At 33.8% G+C, this 21,009-nt stretch overlaps 2 protein-coding genes across 5 annotated transcripts in view; both read right to left on the bottom strand.

Moving 5' to 3' along the window:
• The window catches only part of Appl (amyloid-beta-like protein), a 562,030-nt gene that overhangs the window by 227,127 nt on the left and 313,894 nt on the right, over positions 1-21,009 (bottom strand). The gene's annotated exons all lie outside the window — the stretch shown is intronic.
• Positions 8,786-11,471, bottom strand: LOC149415632 (uncharacterized). Of its 2 annotated transcripts, XR_016303767.1 has the most exons (4): positions 10,959-11,471; positions 10,298-10,459; positions 9,644-9,739; positions 8,786-8,980 (listed from the first exon to the last, which is right to left on the bottom strand). XR_016303767.1 is itself a non-coding variant. In XM_089642495.1 (3 exons), exons 1-3 carry the CDS (start codon positions 10,407-10,409, stop codon positions 8,874-8,876), a joined length of 315 nt encoding a protein of 104 aa, XP_089498621.1. In that variant the 5' UTR covers positions 10,410-10,586; the 3' UTR covers positions 8,786-8,873. The 2 variants fall into 2 exon arrangements, 1 of the variants encoding a protein (XP_089498621.1); XM_089642495.1 differs by lacking the exon at positions 10,959-11,471 and having other exon boundaries at positions 10,298-10,586.

The raw sequence follows: 21,009 nt of genomic DNA, 5'->3' as shown, positions 1-21,009 counted from the left end.
TCAAGAACTTAATAAATTCAAATTGTCGCCATCAAAAGAAAGAAATGACAATGTAAATATGCTACTTGCGCTTCTATCGGCCAGCATGTTTTATTAATATTATACACCACCATCAAGAACTTAATAAATTCAAATTGTCGCCATCAAAATAAAGAAATGACAATGTCAATATGCTACTTGCGCTTCTATCGGCCAGTATGTAATAATAATATTATCGAAACATTATATTGAAAAATCAATATATCTGTTATATGTTTGTAAATTATTGGCACACACGTTAAACCTCCCTCAATGCAACATTAACTCTATTTATTCACCGCACTTAACATATTTTTAACACGTCATACGTTGAATTTGATTTATTCGACTAAGCACCTCTCAACTTCAAACCTTAAATCTATAAACAAGAATTATAGGCTAGATCCACTCTCTCCCCCTCCCTTCCACCATCCCATCCTCATAGAAGGTTGTAACTTTTTTGTAATTAATTAATTCATCAATAAATTAAAACCTTATATGGATTCAATTATTGTGTAAATTTTACATATGTAGGCACCTAAAATGTTATCAATTAAAATCTTTGGTTTTCAAAGTAAAATAAAATAAAAAAATGATTTATTTGAATATGAAATTTAGCTAACCATGGAGGAAATATACATTAACACATGGTGACTAAAGTCATAAATAATCTAATATATAAAGCAAAGTATTTGTGGCGAACTGGCGGCGTATATTCGATTTGTAAACAAATCTATTTAGTTTTATTCCGAGGCTGATGAAATTTTGCACACTTGACCTTTCAAAACAAGGTCACTGTACTGTCTACCTAAGATTTCGAAAAATATTGCGTAGAGATCGGATATGTCGGACACTTTAGCTAGTATAAAGTTACCATCATATGTCGACAATTTTACGGAATAAAAAAAATTAAAGAAAAAACTTTATTTTCCTTAAATTTTTCGTGAGCCCTCTGAATCTTTCCACTATGCGTAAGCCTTCTAAAACCTTACAATTTCTTCAACGTTCACTGCCATTCGACTTTTGACGATCATTTAAAGGTTGAAGTGAGTACTGTCAAAACACGTATTACGAACGAAAGCAAGTGAAAATAACAGAATGTTACAAGGAAATAGGTTTTTTCTTCGTAGACTTATTTCTTAACATTTGTATTCGAAAATTTGACAAGGACGACAAATTTACGAATGCTGTAGTATTTTTTATCACTCAAAAAATACGCATATTTCGAAGAGCGTCCTCGAGGTGATTTTTCTCGAAAACGTTGCTATATAAATCTGCCAAATATCATTATTATTATAAATGAATTCTAAGAACACACCGTCTAATTTTGTAATCACACAGCCAAAAGTTTCAAATGCCCCTAACCGTGGCATTATGAAGACAATTTCGAGAGAAAGAAAGTGCTAAGGCAAGAACAGTAATGGAAAGAATCTCGATATTCAGATATGATTACTAAAGACAGTCAAAAGAAACGGCATAAATGGTGGCATTTTCTAAAGCCTTTTAACCACCATGTTATACCGATATTGGTATCCGGTACTTGACGGCCAATAATAATAATAATATTTGGCTGATTTTCATAAATTACCTAAAGGGCGCTGTTCCAAGAGCTACACCAAAACTAAACTCCGAAAGCCACATTAATTTAACTATACTGTAATAAAAGCCCTACAAGTGTTGACGCGTGCAGCACGTTATCGCTTCAACATACCTGGACACACACTTTACCACAATCTAACCAATTGCCCTGATGATGGACACTGCAAAGCCGCCGGAAAGGTTGGCTAAAGATGTAGGAAGCGGGCAACAGCGTAAATAAATCGAGTTTAATTGTAAGTAGAGTCAAGTAAAGGAGATCGGTAAGGGCTCTTGTTGTTTTTTTACCAGATGCGCAACGGGCTGTTGCGAAACGGGTGTCCTTGTTCACGTTTAGTTTTTAATTTTATATAACGCAATGTCTACGAACTCGGTCAGTTTAACTCTTCACAGGCCAAGATGCCAAACAAAACATCCGTAACCAAGTGGGTCTTCCAACGACCCCATGCATTTTTCTGTCTTATGGGCTTTTAAACTATAGAAATCCCAATAATACAGTCAATTATTAGTGGCAACTTACGTATTTGCGCAGGAGTACGTAAAATACAGAAATGATATATCAAGTATTTAAGCAAATGTAAGGAGGATAGTAATTTTGGGTACCACCTTCTCCCCCACTTGGCTGCAGAATAGAGAGAAAATTCAATTTAATTTATTTCTTCATTAGATAATGTTTAGAATTTAGATGTAAAATCGAGCAGATTACTTTCGATATCGTTAATTTAAGCTGCTTATTTTTATAACTCTCCGTGGTTTTATTCCATAGTAAGTGGTAGTAGTTTATCCCGTAGTAGTTTTATTCTATATACTTATCCATATTTCTTTCCAAATTTGGCTACAAAATGAAATATTTGGGAAAACGTCTGTCCGTCCGGCGTCGTTAACACGGGTTCGTATAGGCTGGTAATGTTCACTGCACCGGCCCGGGCGACGCGACGTTCCGCTGAGGGACAACGGGTGAGCAGCCGGTGCGGATACTGCCAACGGGTTGCTGTTCGGTGCATGAACAAACATTCATACTTAACTTATACAACACTGAACAACGGGCAACGTTCCGTTGGAAAAACGGACCATCGCGCGTTGCCGTCAATTTTTGCTAGGACAAAAATAACTATTTTTGTTGTAATATAAATTTGAATTAAGGAATCAAATATTTAAGGGCTAAACTATCCAAATCTTGGATGAACCTTCTGACCTTTTTTTCTATTATGGGCACATTTTGTTTCACTACTACCTCGATTAATTTCCAAGAAAACTCATCCAGGTTATTTAAGTTGGAGAGTTCTTCTGGCTGAACCTAGGGAACAGCAGCCTGAGGAGATTCATGAGGAGTTCACAGGCTGAGCGGTGATCTGTATGCAAGGGCGCGTTCCAAACCGGGACTTAAGGGTTGTTAGGGAAGATTTGCATTCAGGAAACACGACACTAGAAAACTTACTAATTTATGGAAAAACGCCACTCGTAAGGTAATGGGGTAGGTAATATGTAGAGTAAAGCTGAGATTAAATAGGGGAGGTGTAGGTACTAGTTTACCCGCGCTTTTAAATAACCTAAATACTTTTACTTTGTAATCAAAAGTTGTAGCAGATACTTCACTATTAAAGAGGAAAGTTTTTTTTTTAAGATTTTTTTTGCTTTCTTCCCGGTAATTTAAGTTTTATTTATAAGTTTCCACCAGTACCAGTATTTATAAGTCGGGATTTTTTTTCAGTGCAAAAATTCTGAGACTAATTACCATAATATGTACTGCTCACTGTCCAGAATCCTAATGGAGGGTAATAATGTGAATTATTCAGTTGTCATCTTCGATTTATCTCTTAATACAATAGATTGTTTCTGGGGCACTTCAGTTTTGCGTATATATAAATTTTAAACAGTTAACATAATTGTGTATAATTTTATAAACTATTCCTATGTAAAAGAAATGTTTAAAATGAATAAATATTACAACGGAATAGAACTAACTAAGTTTAATAAGCTCATTAAGATAATAAAACATTAATATTACACACCTAAAATTAATTAGACGATGATGATGATGATGAGACGTGATAGAAACGCATATCCTTTTGATCTCAATAAGTAATAAAAAATATATTCATTGTAGTAAAGATCACAAAAAACTGTAATCACTTAAATTTTATGAATAAAGAAACACTAAATAATTCATGTTCGACAATATTTCACTGACTAAACATAAATTAAAAATATATTCATGTTCGACAGTATTTCACTGACTAAATATAAATTAAAAATATATTCATGTTCGACAGTATTTCACTGACTAAATATAAATTAAAAATATATTCATGTTCGACAGTAGTTCACTGACTAAATATAAATTAAAAATACATTCACGTTCGACAGTATTTCAATGACTAAATATAAATTTAAAAAATATATTCATGTTCAACAGTATTTCACTTACTAAATATAAATTTAAAATATATTCATGTTCGACGGTATTTCACTGACTAAATATAAACTAAAAATAAATTTGTATGTTAAAAATATATAACTTTCCAATACTCATAATAGGTAACTATTAAAAAAACTAATAAAAGTCACGACAGAAACGCAATGAACTTTGGCGAAATACCCAAATTAACTGAGTTTTTTCTGTGCGTAATTTCAAGAAAATATTGTTCGATAATAAATAAAAATGGGTTGCAAAGATAGAAGCCGGCTGTTAGTAAAACTAGAAGTGATGTACATGTTTTACTGATTCTTTAGCTGGTTCATTTTTGTTGAAATTTGCAAGAAAAATAAATTTAATAAAACTGACTGTCGATTACATATTATTTAACGAATGTCCGCTTCACCATCTCCGAAGTGAAATTAATTAAATCCACAGGGAAAAACCTGTAACCTATGGCTAGCTCAGGGTCTTGACGATAGAAGAAGATTGCAATAATTTAATTCAATGTTAATTCAAGAGACATTATTACATCAACTAATCAATGCAAATCACTTCGCAAATAAGAAGTTTAGTTATAGTTTATATATATATATATATATATATATATATATATATATATATATATATATATATATATATATATATATATTTATATCGGACAACACTTATTGGAACATCTTTGAGTAAACCACCTTTCTTGATCATCCTTTCACATGTGATATATAACGCTGTAAATTACGTGGCAACATGTTTTTTTGTGAAATAAATTTAAAATGTGGTCAGCTATTATATATACAGCTATTTTATGCATATGCTCACAAAATTTTCATCATTAAATCATGAACGCATGTTGATCTTTTTTATGAAAGCACTTACTTGATATGCAATGTTGCCAAATCTTTTGTCCTTCTGTCGAGCTTCTGTTTGGACGGACTTGAACAGATTTATTTGTTGGTTGAATATTCGAAAATACGTAATGCATTGGAACGTTTGGCGCGAATATTTAAAATTGCGGGTTTATTTAAAAGTAAAGTTATACAATCAAAACTTATTTATATTACGTTTACAGTTGAATTAATTATTTTAAAATTAGTTTTGTAGAACAGGCTTTTATAAGATATTCTATCTTTTTAATAGCATTAATTTATTATTTGAAAATGTAGATTGATTTACAATTAAAATACCAAAGTTCAATAATATTAGTATTGTGTTTACAGTATTATTGGAAGTATATTTTATAAAATCTGATTTATTTGAGTTGTTTTCTTTCCTTTTATTATAAAATACCTATTATATGATTTTCAGAAAACGATTTTTGTACACAATATTTGTGCTGGTGTATAATAATAACTATTAATACATATTTTGTATTAATAGTTCTTCATTTTTGTTAATTTTATAACCTTAAATATAAAAGTTACAAATCAATGTACACCATAATATGTATGTATAGTTGTAATGTGTAAACTTTCCTTAATAAAGATATTATTATTATTTTTTAGTGGAATAAATCTTTGATTTTTTTTTTACATTTACTCCACACAAGAGGCCCTGAGGATAATAATTTCCCTCAGGGCCTATGTCATCTTTGAAGATGCTGTGTGGAGGGTCTTTTTGAGGAGAGGAAGGAGTGAACATGTGTCTTGAAGAGACCCATGTCATATGAGGGAGGAAACACAGAGGCCGGAAATTTGATCCAGAGCCGAGCCGTTGAACACCGAAACGAGTCGTAGAAACGACCCGTTCTCATGCGACTAATGTTAACCGTGTACATATGTTGGGCATGCATTTGGCGTGTTTCCCGACTATGCTCCGGTGCTGAAGGGATTAATGATGCTAGTTCCTCGGAGCATCTTCCATAGAAATACCGGTAGAACAAGCATATGCTCTAAAAATTGCAATCCGTTTGTTAAGATGGGAGAATCTATCAAACAGACCGCCCGTTTCTGCACAGAGTCGAGGGTTTTTTCAGGTATTTTCGGGCTTCACACCAGAGGTGGCTGCCAAATCCAACCGTGGGGCGCCCTTGTGATTTGTACAGGGTTAGCAGTTGTGTACTATTCAAGTATTTGCGGGCCCTGTACAGTACGCCCTCATTAACCTCAATTAATTGAAATATTCAGAACTGTTTTATAGTGAATTGTTTTATAGTGAATACCTCACAAGAGTCCCAACTGCTCCCGTCTGGAGCCAGTGAGAATATGGCATCCCCAATTGGGGGATGTTGTGAGGCTGAGGGTAAGTGGGGAAGGGAAAGAGGAAGGTGGGGAAGTACCTGGCTATTCAGATCTAGTCACTAAACACGGCTAAACCCATTTGGAGCAACGTTTCAATTCTGAATGGTGGTCTTACACCAGGGCGATACTGGTAGTATCTTCCACTCTGGAACGTGCCGCAAATATACTATATATTATTTTAATTAATTAATTGTGAAATAACACAAATTAATCAAATAAAATTTATTTGCGCACGCCGGGTTCGAACCCGCGACCTTCGAACTAGTTATGTTACTGAGCCATTTTTTTGTTTGTTTAACAATAGCTCCACACAGGAAGCCCTGAGGAAAATATTTTCCCTCAGGCCTATGTCATCTTTGAAGATGCTGTGTGGAGGGTATTTTAAAGGAAGGGAAGGAGAGGAAGGATAAGGGGTGGGTGGGTGGGGTCTGTGGGTCCAGGAGTGACGGACGTATGAATCCATCCCTCCCACTGCGGTGCAAGACGATGTTCCCAAAGAGTTCTGCCTGAAAGGTTTCCCTCAACCTGTCTCTCCGGCCTTCCACGTAGCTGGAGGACACATCCACCGCCAAGACCCGAGCAAACCTCACCCCATGAACCCGGGCACAGTCACCAAACCACTTGGGGTGACCTATGGCAGAGGTGTAGTTATCCAATAAATGGTTCCCGGGGTGGCAGTACCAAATTGTAAATAGATTAGAAGATACTTTCCTGAATGGTCGCCATTCCCCATGGGGTTACCAGTCACGTCTTCCACTCTGGAATGTACCCGGCAGTAGCTGTAGTATAATCTACCATAGCCACATATTGAACAAGTCTTGTGTTTTAATAAAATTTTGCACAAATTCATTGTTTGGTAAAATAAAAACAAATTTGAAAAAATTCACATTTTAATTTATTTATTTTCAGACATTTTTAAAAACTTTCATTAGGAAATTCAACAGAACTAAAACAAACTTTAAAACTAATTAAGTAATGATTTTTACATAATTGCAGTTTAAAAAATATACAATACGTTATACAAAACTGCCATTATCAGAGTTTAACAAAATATATAATAGCAAAATCGAGAGAAACAAAACATACTTAAAAAATAATGAAGTAATGATTTTTACATAATTTCAGTTTAAAATAATATGGAAAACGTCATACCAAACTGACATTATCAGATATTAACAAAATATATAATAGCAAAATCGATTGAAATAAAACATACTTAAAAAATAATTAATTAATGATTTTTACATAATTTCAGTTTAAAATAATATGGAAAACGTCATACCAAACTGACATTATCAGAGTTTAACAAAATAGAGAAATAAATCACACTTAAAAAAAAATTGCATTCATTTTCAACTAATTAATTTTCCTTATTTAGTAAAATCCTTATTTAACAACATCCCCATTAAAGAATGCCTTAAAATAATTGAAAATATCCTAGAAAAATCTAATGTCAACCCAATAATAAGAAAAGAGTTATTCCAGCTCATAAAAATTTGCATACAAACAAATTATTTTCTTTTTAATGATACATATTTTGAGCAATTGGACGGACTTCCCATGGGATCCCCTTTAAGCCCACTTCTAGCGGAGATATTTATGGATCATATTGAAAATATTATTCTTAAGTCTCCCTTAGCTAAATATATAATATACTATGTCAGATATGTAGACGATATCTGAATATGTTGGAAAGGCACCAACCGTCAATTAGATATCTTTATTAATTGGACCAACACTGTTAATAATAAAATCTGCTTCACAGTCGAACATGAGATCAAAGCTAAAATATTTTTTTTAGATCTAACAATTGGAAAGAATAATAATAAACATACTTTTGAAATATTTAGAAAACCAACTTTTACAGACACTACAATAAATGCAAATTCAACTCATCCTTCAGAACAGCCAGAAAATGCAAATTCAACTCATCCTTTAGAAACAGAGGTAATTATCTTTAAAATGTACAAAAAGTACGTTACCTGAGAAAAATCCACATAATCGTGTTAGAGTACTAAAATCATCTTCTATATTATTATGCCCAGACAATTCTGAAATTTCAGAATCTCTAAGAAACTCAAATATTTCATGTATTTAAAAATGATAATATTGCAAAAATAGCAATGTCTGACCCATTAATATGTTCATATGGGTCTTTATTATTAAGTAATCACACGGAACACCATTTGAATACACATATAACATCGAAGATGAGGGATTTAGCCAAGGTGTATATAGTTATTAAAGAACAAAAACCTTCAATTTCAACCTTTGATTTAGCGTTTGACCCTGTGCATTTTGATGTTTTTATTAAAGCCGTACAAATAAATAGTGGTTACGATGAAATTACAGGTTCTGTAAAAATTCCTAGCATGTCTCAACGACTTTGTACGGCTATAAAAGATTGTACAAAGTCGTTGAGGCATGCTAGGAATTCTTACAGAACCTGTAATTTCATCGTAACCACTATTTATTTGTACGGCTTTAATAAAAACATCAAAATGCACAGGGTCAAACGCTAAATCAAAGGTTGAAATTGAAGGTATGTTCGTTACCAGTTTAGTACAATATGGACATGAGTTTTTACGGTCATGCACTCGTGCTCATTTACTAGTAGAAATAGTGCTTCGAGTTGTAGTCGATGACACTTCGATTGCCTCCTGCTTCTCTAAATGATGTTGCTCATCATCGGCGTTGGAAATTTTCATATCTAAAAAGTAACAATACATTATTTAGCTTTCTTTAAACTTAATTAGTAAAACCTCAAATTATAAGAAAGCAGTCATTGTTGAATGAAACACTAGTATATATTGAATTATTTCGCGGATAAGCGATAAGCCGCCATAGCTCAGTGGTCAGAGCTGTCGACCGGAAATCGAGGGGACACGGGTTCGAGTCCCGTTGGCGTTATGTAAATCTCAATTATTTGTACCTATATTTTGTTAACTCGGATATTTTCTTATATTATTTTGTATAACATATATTTATCATATAAGATATAAGATCTGTATAATTAAAAAAATATATAAATAAATAAAGATGTACATTATTATCTGTAAAAGCCCTATGGGCGTTTAAATAAATAAATAAATAAATAAAGTATCTTTTATCAGGAGATTTTTCAATGTGGATGAGTGTTTCAGGCGAATAATTATTGCTTTTAAAATAATTATAATTAAATTAAATTATTTAATTAAATGAAGACAATATTAGCATCACTCAATCTAAAATCTGAAACAGAAAAGATACGGTCACATCTGGGACTCGCACCGGACCTTCGGCTTTCTGGGCCGCACCTCTGACCATATAATAATCAAATTATATGTTACGTATTGATTGTTTCAAGAGTATTAAACATGTTTTCTGTAGATACCTGATTCTATCGAAGAAGTAACGTTGTTCGGTTTGTATAGTGAATCATCTTCGGACGTCGGCGGACTCCTTTCTAACATTACTTCAGTTTTGGTTTCTAAAATAAAGCATAATATATTATATATTTATTGTTATTAAGTTTAATTTGTAGAACTCCATTTTATTTTTTATTTTTTATATATTCAATAATATTGTTATTGGGTTTATAAAAACAGTTTATTTTTAAACAAGTTCTGCTGTGTAATTATTATTACGCGTGACAGCTGTTTCGCCCTCTGAAGGCATTATCAAACTGTCGAAGGCATTATCAAACTGATAATGCCTTCAGAGGGCGAAACAGCTGTCACGCGTAATAATAATTACACAGCAGAACTTGTTTAAAAATAAACTGTTTTTATAAACCCAATAACAATATTATTGAATATATAAAAAATAAAAAATATATTATATATTTATCCAATAATAATATCTCAATGTAGTAAGTAAGTCATGTGCACAAATATGAAACCTAACCTAATATAATAACAAAACAACAGACTAATTAAGCATTTGCAACGGAATATTTAATTAGCAGCATTTCTGATATTACCTATAACAATTTACTATAAGCTAAGGTAGCTCTGTAATATTTCAGATTATTATCAGTGAATATTACCTGAATCTGAGGAAGTTTCATGGTTAATTTCTTCGCCCAGTATGCTCTGCATATTGCTGATGATTAAACTTTGTCCTTTGGAAATTAGCGAAAAGGGTGAAGACGAGATCATGTCGTCAGTACTGTTTATTGATGTACGTAAATCACTGGTTCTTGGAACATCTATAAAATATCAAGAACAAACACATTGAAACATACATATATGTACCTGCAGTTTTCTGTTTTTGCAAATTTTATTTCCACAAAGGAATTTGTTTAATTTGAATATGAACAAATTAATGGGTGATTATCCGACGTGTAAAACTTCGTTTTAACTTAATTATTTTAAGAAACAACTGTTTGAAAACAAAACATGCTTTTAAATGCATATTTTAGTATAGGAATATGGCTTTAGTTTGATTTGACATTTTTACCACAAGTTGTTAGGTTAGCTTTTTTGAATTTTGTTAATACATAATATATATCTATTATTCAAAATAATTTTACTGCTTGGGTTCTCAAAAAAGAAAGAAAAAAATCATGACCTATATAATAAAATACGGTAATTATTCTGTACTCATTTGATAAGCATAGATTAAAATTGTTAATATTATATTTATTATATTAATTCTATATTTTACAATTAAGGTTATTACCTATTTAGAAATATGTAATAGCTTACCGTATTTAAAATCCATTTCGCAAAGCTGAAAGATTTTATTAAATCTCCTTCGTAATAAAGCTAATAAAACGCAAAAACAAATCAACCTGTCAACTGATTCGTGATATACGAACATTGAATAACGGTAATATTTAATATTATCTGTTAGCCAGTTACAAGTCATTAAGTGTTTCAGAAAACTAACCTGAAGCTAGCTTCAAATGGACCAATACAAACAAACCAGCCTTGTGCTAGCAAACAACATCATTCAATAATGGGCTTTAAATAATATAACTTTAGAGGTTAATTTTGCATACAATTCTTGAGCCTTATAGTTCCTTTCGAATATTGTTTAGACCAATACGCAATGTCGTACGATAATAAGCTCTAAATAATATTACTTTAGAGGCTATTTTTGCATACAATTGTTAAAACATTTAATTACTTTAGAAAATTATTTGTACACCTGCGTTTGACACAAATAACGATGGCAACGTCGCTTTTTGAGATCAATGAAGTTAGTTTAACATACGATAGAAATAATTAACAAAGTCAGGTTGAATATCTGAGATAAAATCGCATATAGGAGCATATCTAATGCTCACGAAAATCGCACTTGTCACATCAAATTGAGTTGAAAATGCCACTGATCTCGTCTCGCCGAGACGATTAAAATGGCATTTAAATCTCAATTTGTCGATGATCAAGTAAGTGCTCAATGATCAAGTAAGTCGAAATGATCCAATAGTTCCGGTTATTTGCAGACGCTAAGATGTACAAAGTGCCGTATCATAAACCTATAACATATATACATATATATATATATATATATATATATGTTGCAACCAAAACACCATTACTTTGAGATATAATTGCGATCGTTTTTCAATGAGGAATAATATCCCGAGCAGTTAGTATTTAACTTTCCACTTCATCGAATACATACCCCGCTTTAAGTTCTCTAGAGTTTTAGGAAGCAAACAGAAATCCTGAAATTAAGGCAAGTGCAGAGATGGATGCAAGATAAGCCTTGTTAAACTAGGAAATAATGTATGTTGCAAGGTGTTTTGGAAGGCGGAGGTCGTTTTTCATTAAAGCGGGAGGTTGCGGAGCGTGTGATAAGCCCGGAACTCGAGAAAACTCTGGAAAACTCAAGAAAAGCGGAGAAGTTCAGGAAACGGAAGAGGACCTGAAAGATTACCGCGAAATTTCACCGACACGAGTTGAGATGTGAGGCGCCTCGGGCAGAACGGATCGCGCAGCTGCAGTGCTTAAACACGTTTAACTTAGGCAAATACTAAACACGTTCCTCGAACAGGGTCGAAGAAGGTAATAAAGGATGTATACGCTTAAAAGGTTCTGCGAAAAGAGGTTTACAAGTCTAGCGTGCTCTGGTTGCAACGTTACTTTGTTTCTGTATTCGATTACAAAAAATTTTATGTAGTTTAATGTTAATGAGAGTCTCGCCCCCCAGTGGTAGGTAAAGCCATCACTTTGTGGTTAAGTAGTTTGTGAATGAGAGTTTCACTTTGAGGTTTGGCATATCATTGAATTCAGCAAAGTGATGTTATATATTACGCGAATGCTAAAGTCAAGCTTGATTTGGATGATGAATAAATTTAATAATGGTTAAAAACAACGTGTTACAAATAATTAAATAAATTGATATCATAATAAAAACACGTCTTACATCTGTGAACAAATATCAAAAATGTAACGTCGTATTTTGTGATATTGAATAGTGTGTGAATAATTAAGGCATAATAATATGTCCTAAAATAAAATCAAATGAAAAGTGGGTACCCTTGTGGTATACCTACTGTGTACCCTTGTTTTGTGGGTAATTATTCCGCCGGTTATCCAGCGCTCTGAATACAAACCAAACCTTTTCCGCACTCAAAAACCGCAAACATAAAATAACATTTTAAGCTTTGCATTTTCGTAGTATAAAATTTAATCCAAGCGTCCGACCAACATTCAGAAGGGCTTTTATGTGGAGTATGCACATATTCCCCAAACGAATAAATGACCATTAAAGTCCCTGAAAAAGCGTAACAAAACGAAATCAAAATTCAATTCAACCCTCGCTCATCGCATTTTAATCACGCCATGTAAAAAAAAGAGTTGAAAAAATTGTAATGAAAAGTTCCATCGAAGCATCGTGCCCTGGGAGGCTGCCTGGGGCTGCTACGTGACCCGCTATCGAAATAACATCATTTGAAATAATAAAAAAACAACAAGCTGAAACCGCTAATCTAGTTATCATCCTACGACACCTGCGGGCTTCTACCTCGCCTCAACACGGCGATACATCTCTTGCCGGAGGATGTTGAGGGGTTGAGACAGGGGACCCATAATGCCAGTTAACGGAGTATCGGAGCCCCGGGGCCGCTGTGTGTCGGCGATTCCGGCCTTTAAATGACCCTTCGAATCCGATATTAAGGTTTATGTTTAAGGTTTTATTGGTTTATTTCCTATTTTGACGACTCCCAGGGAGAACGAAACTCCATTATCGTTTAACGATTGATTGAAAAGTACCTTTAAGCTAAATTTTGAGAGGGTTTGCATTTGAAATTTGATTGTATCAAACACATAATGTTTTGCATGGGTCACAAGATTTGATTATCATACAGTATTCATTGTGAGTAAGGAGGTCAGGGTTTTCAACATTCAAATTTGTACATAACCTACAAATATTTTCGAGTTCATTCAATTAACATACTGATTTCTCGAAGCTTTATTTCATTCTAAATGTGATTTTTTTTCTCAAACCGCCATACTGTATCATCAAAAGTGAGAAAATTGCGTACCTGTGATGATGAATTGAACTCACTACGTCATAAAAATATGTAGAACTTTATTTAGTAAAATTTTCATAATAAATGAATGATCAAATACATTAATTGACACATAGGAAGAAAGTTTCCTAATGACGCAGCTAAGTAAGATACAGAAAACTAAAAAACCAAGCCGAGAGGTCACTCAAAATATTGATGTGTTAGATGTTGAAGTATTGAACTTGTAAGCCATTAAAGACATGAACGTATGACAACGTCGTGCAAGTATTAAAAAAAATCAGTCAAAATGCAACCAGCCCAATAATAATAATAACGTTGGACTGTTTATGAAACTCGCGAAAATAGGGGCAGTCGTGAGTGGGTTGTTGGTATAATACATCAATGGATGTTAGTGTATAAAGCTTTATCGAACACGTACAAATAGTGGCCCAGGCTGAAAAGCTAAAATCCTGAAATACCGAATGAAAGACCATTTCAGCGGCAGACCTTTGTCAGAATCTGGTGATAAATGAGAATTTCACACATTTACTCGGATCTTTAGACACTAACTTGAATGTGTGCGTAAGTGGACTATGAAATAATCGTATTGCTTTGGAAGCTTTTGCCCGTCAGCTCTGGCGTCAGCGGGCTTTCCGTAAAACCGGCCGCTTTAAATGAATAATTAATTAACGGAAAAAGCGTTCGTCATTCTGTTCTTTGTGTAATTCAACGCGGGTAGTTTTGCATGAAACAGTTTAAGGAAATGTATGTAAACGGTTTAGGTTAAGCGAACCAAAATTATGTTGACTGCCAAAGAAGGGGGGAAGAAAAGAATACACAATCATCTTTTAACACACTATCTTTTTTTATATTAATTCATATATGTTTTATTTTCTTTTTTATTCTTATAAGAATTTTTTAGCTATATATGGCTAAAAACAAAAAACCGCCACGTGATACAGTAAAACCAGAAGACAGTAGAGCAGCGATTCGAAGTAAACGGAAGATTCTTTTATACTTCAATCATAACTACAAAGTTTAATTAATTACACAGGCTCATGAGGCGGAAAACAGCAAAAATAACAAAACTATCAAGTAAATATTATACTATCTGATGTGTGCGTTGTCCGGGCTTTACGAAGATACTTCCATCCTTCAACCAGAGTAAGTGTAAACAGTAATTATGCACAGGCTCATAAAACAGAAAATAGGAAAAAATCACTTTTATATTATACTAGTACCTGGCGTATCCTGGGCTTCACGTAGAGTTTTTTCGAAATCAGACATAGACAGTAATTTTCCTTTTTTAATTTGAACGTCAAGTATTCGAAATTTCACAAAGAAGTATCGAAATTCTGTTTTAAGGGGTGGGGGGTGAGGTAGTTTTTCGAAAACTCAGGTACACAGTGGCTTTGCTCTTGTTTTGAAGGTCAGATGTGAAATATTTCATCAATCTCGGAATAAAACTGTAGATTTGTATAAAAATCAAATCCACGCCGCCCGCCACAGACATAGTCAGTCTTCTTTATATTAATAGAAGATTGTTTAGGGAAAATCTAACGTACGCTTTTGAATATCATGCTGAGCGATCACTAAGCTAAAATGTAGGTCAAAATCACAATGTTGGTGTCGCCAAAGCGACTGTACTAAATTTTCGCTTAGAATAAACTTACGAGTAAAGGCGTGCACCTGTATAAGTTAACGTTCGCAGTAACAAATTCATTTTTGTACATTAACTTCACACAGGAGGCTCTGAGGAATATAATTTACCTCACGGCATGTCGTCTTGATGGATTCTGTGTCTTTTTAAGAAAAGGAAAGATAGCAAGTTCTAGGAAGGAAAAAGGTATGAGGGGTGGTTAGGAAATATGAGTCAGTATGTCCAGAAGTATGTTCGATCCTGCGCGCCTAGCAGCTGTTAGATAGACGCATCAGCTACAAAGACCTTGATAAATTTCACCCTCCATGAACCCAGACACTTCTGTCACCAATTACAGCGAGCCACATGGTGTGACCTGCGGCTGATTCTCCAATGAATGGTTCCCGGGGCGGCGCTACACATACCAGCCTACCAAATTTTGCCCGTGTCCTTTGAAGTTTGTTGGTATGTAATAATGTGTTCTTTCAAAGAACTTCTTTGATATTCTGTATGATATTAAATCATGGCTAAAAGCAGTTTATTAATGAAGTCTATAGTGGCTCAGTTTAAAGTAAAAGTTCTGAATATTCATATCCTTTCAACATTCTCAGTATCAATATTTACATAGCGTCAGTTGAGCTGAATTCTTGTAATTTAGGTTTGATATTCGGCAAAGTTTGGCGCCCTTGGAACTTAGCCCCAATTAGGGCATTCCGAGAGAGAAATGTGCTTAACTATTAACTGCGAAGGGAGACTATCAAGGGTTCTAGTGTGATATGTACCCTTATCACCATAATTGAAGCCATATTTCAATGATATTATATTATTAAATAATATCTTTTGAGTAATGGGGTGATGGACCTCCATATCATGATATATTATATGAACTAAAACATTATTTCATTAACCTATGACCTGAATATTATTTGGTTTGAAAATTAGTAACATCGCGAACACTTACAAATGTGAGGTCAAAGCCTTACTACAAATCTTTTGTCTTAAGTCAACAATATATAGAAATTGTCACAAGTTATAAATTATATAGTGACAAATAAGTACGAAATTGATCAGGTTTCGTGTTTAACAATAAAACACTTTTATGTATATTTCAATATTCCAGTTCCTACCTTAATTCGCATTTCTCTCGTTTTGTTTAATTTCCAAAAAGTCTTACCTACAATGAAAACAAGTTGAAGATTTTTGAAAAAAGAAGTCCACAGCAAGTGTCATTTATTCAAATTTCGTCGTCGTCTCATATATTTGCATATTTTTCGCCCATAGTAATAATTAATAGAATTAATCTCATAAAAGGTTTGTAAAAGAGTACAAATTATTATCAGGCCAGGAGAATATACATTAAATATTGTCGTATGTGATCAAAATAGTTTGTATTGTAGAACGGTGCTAATATATACATCTATAGAATATAGTACCCATGGAAACATCAAGAAAACACCAGAACTTCCAAAGAAAACAAACATCATTTACAAGGTAAAAAAGGCCTCCTATTCCTACTCCTAAGTTTCCATGATAAATAAACACGATGGTTTGATTAATTTTACCTTGTTAAAATAACAGTCCATTCGTCCAGTACCATTCGTTCAGTACGCAACATATCGTGTACTTTTTCATTTTAGTATTATGCCATACACAAATATTTCACAAAACCAGTGAAAGTTGTTATTTTACAAAACAAATGAAAGATGAGGTCAAAATAAACGGCCTCCGTGGTAGAGTGGTAAGGCTCTTGACTAGCAAGCCAGCCATCGCGGGTTCAAATCCCGGCACGCACAAGTAAAGATTATTTGATCGATTTTTGTGTTATTCCACAATTTAATAATATATGGGATATTTGCGGCACGTTCCAGAGTGCAAGATACTCTCAGTATCCTGGTGTAAAACCACCATTAAGAATGGAAAAGTTTCTTGATATAGCGTTGGCCGTGTTTGGTGACAACATCTGAATAGCCAAGTACTTCCTCACCGTCTTTTTCCCCGTCTCCTTCCCTTCCCCACTACCTTCAGCCACACAACATACCCCAATTGGGGATGCCATAGGCTCACAGACTTGGGAGCAGTTGGGACTCTCGTGTTTCCCATTAAAATCATTATATATTAATATTACTTACATTTTCCTTTTGTTACTATTTTTGTTATTATCATTTTGTTATTATTATGTATTTAAACATCCATGTATTTTTTTGGGCACCATGCCTGTTTTATGTACTTAAATAAAAATAAATAAATAATGTAAGCAGTTAGTCGCATATTCATTATGTAAAACAGGCAAAGCTTTTTTACATCAAATGATATTTTAAATGTAAAACGTCTGCTATTTTCAAATTACCTATAAATTGCCAAGTTATTGATATTTGCGTGATAAACTGATATTTCACAATACGTTCCAGAAGTTTGAACAATACATCAAATAATAAAAATTGTTTCAAATATCAAAAGATGAACCCAGCAAATTTGTAAAGTGATATCATTAGAATGAAATAAATTTATGTGGGATTCAATTGGAAACAAGAGAATTCTCTGTTCCTCCCTGTAACACAATACACAGCTATTACTGTTATTATTTCTGCTGTAAGATCGCTGTAAAAAGACTATATAATTCATGTAAAATTGGCAGGCAAACTGGCACGCTCTGGGGTACGGGTCCTTAATATAGTTCGGATCCTTTCAGCTTTACTACCACCTTGACTGTGGGGTGACGATTAATATTAACGATTCCAATGAAACGAACAATAAATAATGATATGTTACACGTGAACCTGAGAGAAAGCGATAACTCGAAGGACACGTGTGGATCCGTGCGTTAACGTGAAATGGAGTATTTCAGGACCTTAAAACGAAATTACTAATTACTCTGTCCCAATTGCATACTTTCATAAAACTTGCATAACCATGTAAGTAAAAAGTTCTAAGAATAATTAATTAAAGAGATAACAAAGATACCATCAGTCTTTCTATAAAGTTTTAAAACAAAACTTCCCATTGAATTCCATCACGAAATCATCTTTTTTTTAAATAATTAAAAAGGACCAAAAATCTGGTTGAAGCTACAATTTGAATTACCGAACAAAGAAACAACTTTGTGGCTTGACATTATACAAATTAAAAAAGTTATTTGTTTAAAACCACTTTATTTGAGTTATACACGTCGACCGGTTTCCGTTGATCTCGACTTTCATCAGAACAATAAACATATGAACTGTTTTATAGTGATTAATTTTTAGGGAATTTTGCCTACCTCCTTCTTAAGCAAACGTTTCGGACAGCATTACGGTGTTCATCATCAGTGTAGATGTGTAATCGATTCACATCATAATCACTTTTAATACTTTTGACCTTGAAAATCCCAAATCATAACATATTTTCTTTGTATTTTATAAATATTAAAAAATTACAATTTTGGTCACTTCCTCAACTACCATACTAAGCTCATGCCCGTATTATGGTAGTCGTATTGGATTTATGTAAGAATAACAATAATACAACATAACGGAAAAGGACATTTTTATGGTAAAACAAACATTTAAAAAACGCATATTAGAAATAGAAATAAAATTAAATAAATGGAGTTGATTTTTTTTTTAGCTCTGTTAGGAACTCGTGTATTATTTAAAGAAGTCTCGTCCCCTTTCAAATAGCCAATGTTGAACACGGAAAAGGGGATATAGAATTAATTGTCTTTATATCAGTGTTCAGCATTGTATTTAAGAGCGATGAACCAGAATTGTCGCTAAGCGAATGTGGTAGTAGTTTTAGGTACCACGCATCCGAGGTTTGATGAAAAGCGGGTGTGTGCTTGATTTTCCGTACGTAGCACAAGCTTGTCCTTAATAAATAACTGGCGAATATCTAAGACCTTAATTTTAGCAAAAAGTTTGTTTGAGGGTTGTGTAGGTTGGTATTTAAATTTAATTCTCAAAATTAGTTTTTGTATTGTAATGACTGGATTGATAATAGATTCAGCACAGCCACCCCATCCAACAATACCATATGATGTTCGGGATTGGAAAATCACAAAATAGACATTTCGTAGAGTCTCTAAGTCTAAGTTGGACCTAAAAGAGCAGAATATATGGCAGAGCTTACGTAGTCTTTTTACTAAGTCATTTATATGAGCCTCCCAGCGTAGTTGGCCGTCTATGTTTATTCCCAAATATTTTACTTCCTTCGATGATTTTAGGGTGGAACATGTGCAAAAGATATTAGGTGAAGTTTCGTGAGTGTTTATATTGAGTAAGATCGAGTGGATGATTGGTTTAGGACAGTTATTGAAAGCATTATGTTTGCGTATAGAAAATGTCATTTATTGAGTTTTTTCGATATTAAATGTGAGGAGGTTTGTGTCTAACCAATGCTGTACTTTTATTATGCCACTATTAGTTTTATGGGTTACTGATTGCCATGAGTCTGCTTCAAACATTAATACTGTATCAACTGCAAATATAAACTGTTTATTGTCCTGATTCATCCAGGTTGAGATCAACGGACACCGGTCGACGCGTATAACTCAAATAAAGTGGTTTTCAAGAAATAACTTGAGTTGAGAAATTTATTATTTACTTGAAGTTTTATTCATCTAAACAATAACGGGCACCAGACAAAATGATGGATTATGAATGATTTTGAAAGCAAAAAAATAAGAATTTTTGTCACTTTTTGTGAAATTAATGCCGTTAGTACCATTTAATTAAAAAGTTTTAGAAAGGTAATTTAACAAAAGTGTCACCCGCGAAGTATCGTTTCGTAACTATCGATAACGTTGGCCGCAGTGAAGTTTTTACAGCGATAAACACCTGGAATCTCATGATGAAAACGCCGAAAGCCATTAATTCCAACGAAGTCTTACAAAAAGTGACAAATTTTCCAAGCGCGACTTAACCTTTTTAGTTTTCGCTTTGAAATGCGGCATTTATATACACAATGAAAAAACCTGCCGGCGAAAAGAGTAAGTTTTAATATTTTCACTAAACCATTTTGACGCCAGCCCGGCGAGGCGGCGACTCGAGTAAGCTCGCCTTTTAAATTCAGAATAAAGCTCAAATGAGTCACCCGGAGCCGGCGTTAAAGCTCATTTAAGTTTGGAGGACTTTACCTTTCGTGGCTACAATTTCGCTGCGATATGCAAAGTATGAGACGGAACCACAAAACGCCCGCTACGAGCGACGTTAATTATGCAGCGATATCGAAGGGATATTACCCGGACACATGCATACACATTGCACATGCTTGTATCCAGCAAACGTCGAGAAACAGATTACCTACCGATAGACAAACACCTTGAAAAATCATCTGCAAGACAAATACTACATTTCAAAATTGTTACCTAAATTTTTTTTTACATAAGATCTATACAGGAGTCCATGACGAAAAAATCCCTCAGGGCCTATGTCATTTTTGGGGATGCTGTGTGGGGGGTCTTTTTTATAGAAAGGAAGGAAGGTCCAGCAGTGGCGGACGTATGAATTAATCCCACCCACTGCGGTGCAAGGCCGAGAGACCAGATGGAGCCTCATCCCATGAGCCCGGGCATCACTGCTAAGTCACCAAACTTAGCATACCACTTAGGGTTACCTGTGGCAGTAGTAAATAGTACCCACCTACTCACTGTTGTCGACCAATATTTTTGTTGGGTAATAAC

This window comes from Hesperophylax consimilis, chromosome 18, assembly GCF_061612785.1.
Source record: "Hesperophylax consimilis isolate HC1 chromosome 18, BYU_Hcon_1.0, whole genome shotgun sequence".
In the NCBI taxonomy this organism is placed as follows: Eukaryota; Metazoa; Arthropoda; class Insecta; order Trichoptera; family Limnephilidae; genus Hesperophylax; species Hesperophylax consimilis.
This window is presented reverse-complemented; position numbering and strand designations above follow the sequence as displayed.

Coding starts and splice junctions, on each gene's coding strand:
- LOC149415632 (XM_089642495.1), bottom strand. CDS start 10,409: ATGATCTCGTCTTCACCCTTTTCGCTAATTTCCAAAGGACAAAGTTTA. Junction 9,740..10,297: donor TGAAACTTCCTCAGATTCAG/GTAATATTCACT, acceptor GCTTTATTTTAG/AAACCAAAACTGAAGTAATG. Junction 8,981..9,643: donor TACTTCTTCGATAGAATCAG/GTATCTACAGAA, acceptor GTTACTTTTTAG/ATATGAAAATTTCCAACGCC.